We start from the raw sequence: 12,073 nt of genomic DNA, 5'->3' as shown, positions 1-12,073 counted from the left end.
CACCACTTCCGAAGAATCGGCCCCGAGTAGCAGCCTACGCGGGGTGACGCGTATTTACATCTGGAGCGGGAAAAGGCGCCCGCCCGCCCGTCCTCCCCCCAGCCCGCACAAGCTGCCTTCCCACAGCGCGTTCTCCACGGCTCCGCTGGGAAGCGGCTCGGCTGCCTCATCCCCCCCAAGCCTCACAGCATGCTCCGCGGGGAGGAAAATCCCATTCCTAGCTCTCCTTGCGTTACTGTAGTTCTTAAACCCGCCTGATGAGCTCCCTACTTGGGTATTTTTTTCTGACCCCCTCCTCAATTTTTTAGGGGGCACTTTTGGGGACCAGTTCATGAAGTTGTTTCAGGAGGGTAGTCTCAAAACTGCACGTATTGTTCTAGGCGCAGTCTGAACAACATGTTGTCCACGTTAAACTTTCTTACCTATTTACAAGAACTAAAGTCAGATGACATTCACCACATTAACATAATCGGCACAAAAAAAAAAATCTTACTCTCAGCCTAACCACGTCACATAACAAGAATAAAACTCTTGTTCTGTAATTAGATGCCATGAAACTATGAGAAGTCCAGATCAAACTAGACTTCACAACCGCATTCAAAATCCAGTAGCACTCACTAACCCATTCAAGAGCATGGAAAACATGCTACTTACTTCACAGAACAACGACCCTTCCCCGCTCACGTTTTATACAGCAGTATCATTTAGCTGTGCCTGCGAGAAAACATAGCCTATACCAGATTTTTAAGTAGACATTTTATCCGAGGAAGGTTGGATACCTTTTAGCAGTTGGCCCATTTAAAGACTGTAGATACAGACAGTGCCTTACAGAAAGTTATACGCAAAACATACCATTTCATTAGTCACTGACATTCAAGCTTCCTGTATATTTTATCTCAGTTTGCTTTCCAAGTATTTTTCTTTCATGGAACATTTAACTTCTACGAAAACACCGTAGTTTACATAGTTGTCTGAAAAAGCAGTTTCAAGCTTTCTTAATCGAGCAACCACCTAGCCTTTGAAAAAAAGTACTCAGATGATTTTCTATGAAACAGTTATTCAATATCTATGAGAGGAATGGGAGGGGTAAGAGGAATATTTATCACATTGGTAAACACAGCATGTTTAAAAGTTTTGCTAACAGGAGGCAGAAGCAACAACCCTGAGTCAATTCCCATGGGGGCCAGCAGAGACAGTATTCAGGAGCCACCAGTTGTTTTTACAGGCCAGCTAACAATGTTTTAGTGAGGAGCAGCTGCCTCTAGATGACAGGCGTACCTACCCACCATAATGCCCCCGAACAGTCTTCCCACACTGGGCTACTGGAGCGTAACCACAAAGGTCCTTTTCACCCCTGATATTCTTCAAATACAGTGAAAGCAGGACAGCATGTTGACACTCCAGCTTTTAAGCTTACTGCCCTAAGCCAGCCGTAGATATACACAGCTGAGCTCTGTGCATACTTGTGGAAGAACACCCCAGAAATGGACGCATCTGGCCTAACAAAATGCTAAATTTAGAACTTACAATATTAGAAATTCCAAACAAAACCCACCTTGAAGCATGCTACTCATTTATTGGTTTGATCTTCTATTCTTCCACACATTCCAGCAGAGGCACAAGATACACATGGTAACAGGACATCGCTAGTCTGACTGAGCCTAAGAGAATACAGTAGCACATGGAGATATACATAGGACTTTACCCTAAGCTGCACATTCCACCATCAGAAAGTAGCTGCACTTAAAATACTACTAATACCCTTGCAGTTTTAATACTGCGCAAAATGACTAATAATAAGCAAGAGACTGTATTTTAACCCACCTTCTGCCACAAACAGGATAACACGTATTAAAATAAAAAAAGATGAGGTCTTGATAAGAATGGATTTTATCCAACACAAACTTTAGGAATAAGCAGTCCTACACATTTCACAAAGCAGGAAATCCCAGCCAAGCGTGGTTATCTCAGTGTCAAGTCAACTACGCATCAATTCAGCAGCACTTGCCAGTAGACATAATTGGCATCATCCCTACATCACAAACGCCCAACTTCAGCCTTTGGAGGGCCATGCCAAAGCACAGGATGTCTAGTAACGAGCTAGTTCAGAAAAACACTCTAGTTCAGATTCCAGCCCTGCCTTGTGCAGGAAAAGCAAGGTGTGCACGTGACCCCTAAGGAGCGAAGTGTAATGACTTCATGGCACCTTATGTTTACACAGCCTAGCTGTAGAGACGAGCTGAAAAATGAAAGCACTTTTCTACCAATGCATCCCTTCCTTGAAACAATCATTTTGGTTTGAGTTATTAATTTGCAGAATATAAAACCAGTAAGCACTCATGTAGACAACCCTATTCCCCTTCTTCCCCCTCAGACGCTCAGTTCCTCAGAACAAAGCTGAGGTCAGTTCTTGATGCTTGCAATGCATGTTAAAGAGCTGATAAGATATACCATCCACAGTCTTAATTTATGTATAGCTTTCCTTTTTCCGATTAAAGTTAAATTTCATGAGTGAGAAAGACTTCTGGGTGTGCTATAGACTATATGCAAAGTTGAAAGCATCAGATGCTAACAGTTCCGCTATGATTTTAGAACAAGATCACAAAGCTGCTTAACATTTCATACTAGAAGCTTAACTGAGAATGAATACAACCAGCTTATAAGAAGTGTCCTAAAACATTTATGAAACTGAAGGCCATTATATATCCTCAAAATGAAGATGGGATGAGGGAACATACAATGTATATCAAGCAGCATCACTTAACCTTTTCTAACATATCCAAAATACTTTTTCACAGAAACTCGTTAAATCAGCAAGACTATCAGTAGGAAACATCCAAAGGCAGTACAATAATAGCCAGTTACACCAATTTTAGCGAACTTAATTGCTTGATGCAAGATGAGGCAGACATGTATTCTAGCGGTTTTACACTAATCTCCCGATCTTTACCTTCAAATTTTTCTAGAATTATCAACTATTCCTCCTGTTTCAGCTCCATAAGCTGACTACTTGGTCCTACTCATTCACTTTTTAACAGCATGCACACTTCTAAAAGGGGTCTTCCATACCTTCCTTGCGCTAATGTGGTGTAAGCAGTTACACTGTCTGACCATCCTACATAGGGAGCGCTGCCACTAGTGTAGTTACGGTAGCAGTCGTTACCCAGCCCTCTCCTCCAACTCTAGTCCTCCAGATAGGTCGTTTCTCACAGCTTCTCCATGGTAAACAAAATTTCTTTGGCCATTTGAATAGCACGTGCTTCAAATGGAAGCAGCCATTTCCCCTTCAAAATAAAGTAAAACAAAGCCATGCTTTTCATTAAAAGCCATCTGAAGTGGGAAGCCTTGCATAGGAAATATGCTTGAAGAGTCGTGTTTAAAGAATTATACAGCAGAGAAAAAAGGACTTACCTTTGAGCAGCATGAGTGTTGGTATTAATCCCTTTCCCCTAACCGTGCATTCCCAGTCCATACTGATCTTGACAATTTTGTCCCTGTTCAGCTCCCACTGGTAGGAAACTCCTCCTCCTTTACTCCACGTCACTGCAATATTTACTAAAGCTCTTCTCTTCCTGATGCATCTGTTCTCTTCCCCCCTGCCCCCAACTCCTTCATCAGAATTAAAAGCCTGACTAAAAAAGCTGTACCAAGAGAGAGCAAGTAAATAGGATGTCTTACTGGGGCTGTGTTGTAAATATTCAGAGCTAACATGCAAAGAAAATGCACTGATACTTGTGACTTTACAGAAAACCGCACAAAGCATCAACACAACGTATCAAAAATTCATCCTGCTAACACAGAAGTTATGCCTTCAGTGACTAGTCATCACAGACATTTCCTCAGATATTACTCTTAACCACCCTCTCTGCCCCTCCAAGTCTGCAGACAAAGCTTTCTACCAAAGTTGCTGACCTGCCTGAAAGCGCGAGCGAGCCATAGTTTGTTTCACTTACGTTGTTGGGCTAGCGACCTGGCAGGGAACCAAGGAGAACAGTACCTGTCAGGGGAGAAGGGTGTCCCACCACTCTGAAAAAAGAGCGTGCTGACCACAGCAGCTCTTCCTGCACCTCTCCTTCCCCTGACCCTCAGAAGAAACCACCACCACCCCACCACCTCCCACCGTGGAACTGACCGTACTGAGGATACGGGCTAATACTCGCCATCCTCAACTCTTCGCTGAAGTTCTCTCTCTGCCCTTCCCTCCCCCATTATACCCAACGACAAGATGATACTTGCACAGCACCCTGAGAAAGAAGCTTAATTTATTGCAGCACGGAGAAGTGCGAAACATGCCCTAGAAATCCTGAAGGCTCATCAGTGGGCAAGAGGAATCCCTGCATGCAAAGCAGCCTTAAGAGGTTAGGCTAGCATAAGCAGTCACCTGCTCGTAGTCTCAGTAAAGAAGTTCACAGTCTAAAATGGACTTACTTACCAACCTGGTTCCCAGGGATCTTAATGGAAAAAAAATTCACTAACTTCACAGGCTACACAATGTAAAACAGATGACATGGCACATGTGCAACCAGAGATTCCTTATTTCAGACACATTCTCTTTCTTTATTATACCTCAGAAGAAAATCCAACTTGTTTTTTCCCTAGGAACAAAAAAGTCATACTTAGCAATAGGTTTGGGAAATGCATTGATCACTGCTAAGAGAAAAGCGTAAGTGCCCCGTGGTTACCGGATACTAACTACCTGGACAGAGAGAGATTGGACTCCTTCCCACAAAATGAAAAACGGTCAAACCAAAATAAACGTGTATGGGGGGAGCTGAAGAACTCCTCTTACCGCTCCTAAAGAAACGAAGTTGTCCAGAAGACTTCTCAGTAAGACTATTTTGTTCGCCTTTATTCTCGATAAGGGTTCCTCCATTCAGAACACCCATGGAAGTGTTGTTAGTATTTCACGTATGTGGAGTGCTTCCTTCCCCATGTGTTCATCTGCCTCCACTGATTCATACACAGCTCTTCTCCAAATTATCCCCGAGAACGTCCTCATACTATCCCATTACACCTTTGCATTTTGAGTCAACATAATGTAGTAATACCATCTCAGATAGCAACTTTAAATAGTTTTGGTCCCAAAGCTAATATAAAAAGGTAATGCAACAATCACTAGCAAAAAGAACTAGTCAGGCCCATTTAACAAGGAAGAAAATATATTAATACAAGCAAGTTAAGTATAAACATTTTATTTGGTCAGAATAACACTGAATTGTTAAGAACAGCTGGAGAATTTTCATGACTCTTACAACTCAATATACTGTTTACGAGTAGCCTTTATAAAAACCTCTCTTCCAATCTTATGTTATGCCTGCAGATCAAGAATAACCGCACATGGCTTCGGCTGTGTGCTTATAGCTATATTCATCCCACCCTGCACCGGGCAAACAGAAAAAGGGATATGTAATGAATGTGAAATCTTCCAAAGTCCAACTACCTACCCAAGTCCAAGAGGCACTCTTCTGTATTTGCATTCACCCAGGTTTATAGACATCCTTAATTGCCTACTTATACATGAAGTTTTTGTACTCGGTAGTACAAAGGTAACTATGCAATTGTACGTGCACTTCTAAAACAATTTAAACTTAAAAACTGGCTTCTGTCTAAACATTAAATACAAACAGACCTGCAAAGACTGAACAATTTACTACCACCTTGAAAGACAATGATGTGAGACACCTTCAAAAATCTAAAAAACATAGTTTACCAAGTATCACACCAGAATGGAGAAAGTACTTATTACAGCTATAATTACAGTTAAACTGCAAGACCTTATTGACTAAAAGAACAGCTAGTAACTGCCGGACTGTTATCCTAAACTTGTTGCTGATAGGATAAAAGGCTATGGCTATTTCACCACCATTTAACAGCTGCTATTAGTAGACATTTGTCAAAATAACAAAGAAACATTTTGTAAACAGTGAAGTAGACAGAGCAAGTTCTTTTAACAAATGCCATATAGCTGGTTTCTTCCCATCAGTTACTCTGTTTTCACAGAATATTTCTAATTTTAATAAGCAGAATTTCATTTGGCAACAAACTCACATCTCTCATGAGAATCTGTATTTATAAATGTTAGCTTATTTTTAAAAACATTTAGAAGCTGGCAGACCTCAGATCCAATAATAGTTTCAACACTGCCCTTAACAACTAAGTCCAATCTAATATGCTTCAGCCCAGGGATCTGATCTGGCATGCCAAAGTTCCCCACTTCAGCAAGTAAAGAATGCGGTCAGAAGGGTCAGTTATATAGCCCAAGCCTATGGACTTGGCATATCCACAAGCCCCAAAATATCCACCAAAACGCCATTCCAGCAGCATCTGTTGTAGCAACAAGAGCCCCTCTGAAGGCAGCTAGTATGGACAACTCCAACCAAACAAAAAGAAAATGGCAAAGTTGTTACTAGTGTGGTTTGTTCTCTCTGAAGAACAGGCACGCAGTGAAGAACTCTCACTGTTGAACATGGATAAAAGCACTCTTCCAACCCGAGGGCTACTTCTACAACAGGAGGACTTGCCTCACTGTCGACACGAGTCGCAGAACAGGTAGGAAGACTTTAACATAAGCAGGTATTTCAAACCAAAACTTAAGATTTCCCAATTCTACAAATGAATATCCTTAGATTTTTTTTTTTTTGGGGGGGGGAGAGGAGTTAAGCACCTAAAAGCTAAGAATTCTTCTAAGGTAAATTTTTGTAGCAGAAATTTAATAAAAGAGCATATATTCCCATTTCTTGGGTGCAAGGACAGAGTTGTATTGAAAGAATCTAGACTCTACCCTCAATTAAAAAAAAAAAAGGCTCATACTCCTGTTCACCCATCCTCATCCACTGCATCTATACATTACGTGTTATCAGGACAAATCTGCTCTCCCCAAAGATTAGGGCTAGATAGCTTCATGCCTTATAAATGGAATCTGCGTGTAATATCCTGGCCACCTGTCAGTTTGTTTGGTTTTTGATCCTGAACAGTTGCAGTTTTTCTTTCTTTTAAAGAATAAGCTGTTTTTATTTGAAAGCAATCCACATAGGAAGAGCAGACACCCCCCACCCTTTCCTGCCCGTCAGAGCCAGCCTCCCTCGCCACACGCACCTTCTCGCACGTGCCCCTGCACGGCGGAGCGCGTTTGCCAGCACGGCTTCCTCCCGGGCCAGGGAGCAGCGTCACCTCCAGCTCATTATCACCCAACCTGCACTTACCTGTGGCAACCAAGCCCGAAAGCATTGCCCAAATGCTTTTGGAGTGACAGCTCCACTAAGCAGGAAGCACCTCATTTCCAGTTTATTACTTTGTTTACTGGCTACATCGCTCTTGCACCGGAAAAGTTTAAGTGCTTCATGACATTTCACTGAGAAGATACTATCAAATTAAAGTGATGTTATCAAATTAAAGTGTCTGTATCACAGTGCAATACAGGACACTAAAATGCCACTCATCCTTTTTCAATAGGTATTTTCACTTCCTGATCTGCATACTCTGTAACACGTCATCTTTGCTAAAAAGTTTTCCACAACATCTTTCACGGAGTTAATACAGGGCATAAAACTAAGTCTTGTTTTTAAAAACAAGGACCTTATCCAGATCTCCTAACTTAACAACTAACTCCACAACTCCTAAACAAACTGGTTCAGCTCACTTACCCCCAATCCCATGCCTCCTCATCCTTCCTCATAAGAATTTGAAGAAAAGCATTCAATCAACTGTTCATCTTCATTAATTTCTCCTCCATCTTACCTCACAGATACATCCAGAAATCCTTCCGCTACGTTTCCACCAGGAGGTAGTAAACAGACTTCTTTCTGTCGAACCCAAAGAGTTAGCTCTTTCCATACCAAACCACTAAATAAGGTGGAAGAAAGTCTCTTAACCCAGTTACTACAAACAGACACAGAGGCTCATATCAGAGTTTCACTTGCAAAGAAGGAAGGAGAAGAGAAAAAGCAATCTTCAGACCGACTGTTCCTCTCTTATAAAGTGATTTCTTTAAATTAGGATAATCTCCAGGAGGGAATTAATGCTTCAGAAAGTAAGAGACTACTGCTTTTTGCTTAATTTGTAAATGAAAACAGAATAGTCTCTACACAGAGAACACACGGCAGAGGAATAAACAAAGCAAGGCAATAAAGAAGTAAGAAAAGCCTAGAATAAGGTGATAAAAAACAGCCAGCATGCATTTAGAGACAAACAAGCCTGTCTTCCTCCTTTAACTGATCATTCATGCAGTGAGGGGGAGGGAGGAGGAAGGAGCAGTAGCTGAGCTATTTAGACTATAGTAAGACTTTTGAAGTCTTGTAACATTCCCACAGTAAAAAACGACTATACTGCAGATTCATCGAAACCACAAGATTTTTTCCAGTTGTGCACCAAGTGTACTCTAAGAGTACATAACAAGACTTCCGCGTTTGGCAGTAAGCTATCACCCTGACATTATGCAATGTTTTCATTAACTCCGATGGTGAAACAGCGTGTTTATACAGTTTATGAGCAAAGCTGAACTGGAAGAGTTTGCAAGCACTCTGCTACGAAGCCTAGTTCTGTCTTCCAAACTCAATAAACCAGTGAAGCGATCAGAAGTCATTAGAACGAAGTTCAATAGAAGCAAGAGCAAAGCTCTGTACTTGAGAAAGGAAACAGCGGTCCAAACATGCAGCGTGAAGCAGCTGTCTAGGCAGCTGTACTGCAGAAACTAAATCGTGATGATATCATGGATCAAAGCTAGGTAAGCTGATACGTTGTTACTGCAGAAAGAGGGAAAAAAAACAAAACTCAAACGTCACCCCAAAAACATTGTATGTAAGAAAGGGAGATAAATCATTCTTCTCACTGGCAGTGGTGAAGCCTCAGCTGAAGCAACGTGACCACTGTATTTTAAGATGCTTCAACACTTCACTTTAAGAATGGCAGCGTAGGAAAGGTAAAGCCAAGCTGCAGCCATCAGTATTTTAGTTACTGCATTCCCTAGACCCAGTATAGAGGTAGTTACGTGAACGTGCTTAGAGCAACCACTGCCCTTCCACACTGACACCCCACCTGATGGGCAAGTCCTGAGCGATGCTCACGAGACATGTCATGCCCTGTGCCTCTCATGGCAAAGGAATAAGCCCACATTTTAACCTGCACTTTCAAACCTCTCTTCCTCACTTGCAAAACTGCTCCATGGATTTGCTATGCAACACTCCACGTTCCATCTCCTCCATACTGCTCTCATATATCGCACGTTTATATCTGTAATTTTCAAACTTTCCCTGTTATAAAGGGAAGTAAGTACCTTAGGGCCAAATTCCCCTTTTTTCTTCATTTCTGCTCATCCCTCTCACCTTCTTAAATTAAAATATTCTATAACATTTTCCACTGTTAAAAAAGTGGTTGCACATTTAGATCTCCCCTTTCTTCTCCTGCACCACCCATTTTTACTGGTGATAACCAGAATCTTATTGGGAGTATGACAAAAGCTAAACTATACCTTCTCCCAACATGCCTGGGCATTACAATCTTATTAAGTGTAGCTTTAAGCTTACTTCTAACTACGAGAACTACATCTGTCTGCTCCAAATGGATTCTGATATAATTATTTGCAAGAATGAAAAAAACCCAAAACATTTCAAGCCTTTTTAAGTCTGTTTCTTTAGGTTTCACTTGGTGTGTGGATTTGCAGTCTTCTCAGGATTTTGAGGGTCTGTAGAAGAGTGAGGGCTGCGGCAAGCTGAGTGGTCTGCTTCTCTCCTGTCCTTTGCTATTAATTTGCGACGATTGGAAGCAGGTGACTGCACACTTGACTGCTCGTATCCTGTGGTGCAGCTGCTATGCAGAAAGCAGCACATGTAAACATTTGCATGATTCGTGCCTCCTAAGAGTCTCTGTGGGCTGCATGTGGCATTTAGGCAGCACTTTCACACCCCCCTTTGCGCATGGCATTGCTCTATTACATTAGCACACAGTTAAGCTAGAGGTATTTACTAAAATGGCTGGAGATACTCTCCAATGTTTGGCAAGATCCACGATTTATTTCAAGGTTTTTGTTAATTATCTTAAAAGAATTTCAAGACATTACTTCTGAAGGGTTTCACCCAGTGTGCGATAGACATTTTACAATGGATAGGAATGTCAATTTATTAACTGTCAGCTTGGGGGGGGGAGGAACCCACACACAACCCCCCAACAACCTAAAAACTTGCTTTCTTTATAAATTTCGTACCCTCTACACAAGATTGGTTAAAAAAAAGGCATCTGGTCACTTATCATACAGCAACTAAAAATGTTTCCAATGTTCTAACTTTTTCTGCCGAAAAATTAAAGAAAAGAATAGACAAAGGTCATATAGAGGTTTTGAACTGCTACAGCAGAACATTTTAAAGCTGCAAATATTGACTTGGGTTTTACCTGGCTATTTTGAAATTTTATTTCACCTTGACAGTAAATAGTTTTCAAACTCCAGGTCTGGTATTAAAATCTAAAGAGATTCTAAAAACAACCTGCCTTGCTGCAATCGATCAGGTGAAGGTTTGAGCAATTAAGAAACAAGGAGGAAAGCAAAGAGAAAAGCCCATTTCAGATCCCTAGTACTTAAACCCCATTAATTTATGCATGTGTTTACGATCATTTCTGTACTATCGTCACGCCATATAATCCTTACAGCATATACATACAAGAAATCCACCTAAGAGTGGTCATTTATGCAGTGTTGCTATTAGCAAACATGTCATTAACAAACCTAATTAAGACGTGTATGTCATGTAAGCGTTAGTATTTAATACACGGATATCTAAGCTATATTAAAGCGTTTCTCAAAACACCAAAGTGATTATAACACAAAAAGAATGTGTTTTTAAAACTGAAAGCAACCAGGTAAACAATAGAATCATCAAAATTTTAAGAAACCCAAATATCTAAGCAAGGGAGGTTTTTCTTAATTAGCACTCAGAACTCTACAATGAGCACTCATAAGATTTGCTTATAAAAAAAAATAATCTTGCTTTAACGAACCGGAATCAATAATCACCGCTCATGTGGATCAAAATAGAAGTCATGACATATTTTCAACTCTAGGGGCATCAGCAGCTGTTGCTATACTGCAAGAGAGCTGAAGTGTTATAAACATATACATAGACAGTCGACTTTATTTTTCTGTAAAACCAGATGCCAGTAATCCAGATAAGATAGCAACCAAACGACCGTGAAAAATTAGTATTTCAGCATGCTTGTTAGGATACATCTCCTTTATAACCGGAACAAAAAACACCGTCAGCTTATAAAACAAGCTGTTGCTATACTGCAAGAGAGCTGAAGTGTTATAAACATATACATAGACAGTCGACTTTATTTTTCTGTAAAACCAGATGCCAGTAATCCAGATAAGATAGCAACCAAACGACCGTGAAAAATTAGTATTTCAGCATGCTTGTTAGGATACATCTCCTTTATAACCGGAACAAAAAACACGGTCAGCTTATAAAACACCACAGACGGAAGTTACAGTTATTTTCAGGGTGGTTTGGGGCTACGTTCTGACATTTCTGTGCGCGTGCTGGCATTGTCTGTCGATGCCCGATTTGCCTTTGACCGACCCTTGCCTCAGCGCCGCAGTTCTGTGCTAACAAGCCATTACAAACCGCAGCATTCCCAGAGCAAAAGGAGTTTGCTACGGTGCCTGCCTGCCTCCCATCCAACCAAGACAATGGCAAGCCGGAGGGCAGGCAGGACGTGGGGCTGCTAATCACCTTCGGAGGGTACCTTCACCGTGCCGTCAGCGCTCCCCGAGCTGAACCCCGGTACCTGGATTCTCTCCCATCCCCCAGAACGACAGGGAAGGGGACAGGGAAATAGAGCGGTAACACCGAGGCGAAATACCGGGCTACTTCTAATCCTAGGAACAAAACCAAGCGGAACAGAAACATCTCGATAAACGTTTACCTCGTTCCGGCTTCATTTTCTCCGTTTCCTCGGAAAGGAGCCGAAGTGCTCTGCCGCTCTCCCCGAGAAGACTGGCTGTCGCTGCCTCCAGCTAGCGATATTAATTATTTTTCGTGCGTAAAAACAATACGCCGGAGGCCGGCCGCGCCGCCGGGGGCTC

At 41.7% G+C, this 12,073-nt stretch overlaps 1 protein-coding gene across 1 annotated transcript in view; it reads right to left on the bottom strand.

Moving 5' to 3' along the window:
* Nucleotides 1–12,027, bottom strand: part of FAM214A (family with sequence similarity 214 member A) — a 49,145-nt gene extending 37,118 nt beyond the window's left edge. Inside the window, exon 1 of the mRNA XM_009276468.1 lies at nucleotides 11,914–12,027. Coding sequence (XP_009274743.1) covers nucleotides 11,914–11,929 — 16 coding nt within the window. The 5' untranslated portion in view covers nucleotides 11,930–12,027. The remainder of the gene's footprint in view (nucleotides 1–11,913) is intronic.
* Between the last annotated feature and the right edge of the window lie 46 nt (nucleotides 12,028–12,073).

This window comes from Aptenodytes forsteri, unplaced genomic scaffold (genome assembly GCF_000699145.1).
Source record: "Aptenodytes forsteri isolate BGI_AS27 unplaced genomic scaffold, ASM69914v1 Scaffold1, whole genome shotgun sequence".
Taxonomy (NCBI): Eukaryota; Metazoa; Chordata; class Aves; order Sphenisciformes; family Spheniscidae; genus Aptenodytes; species Aptenodytes forsteri.
This window is presented reverse-complemented; position numbering and strand designations above follow the sequence as displayed.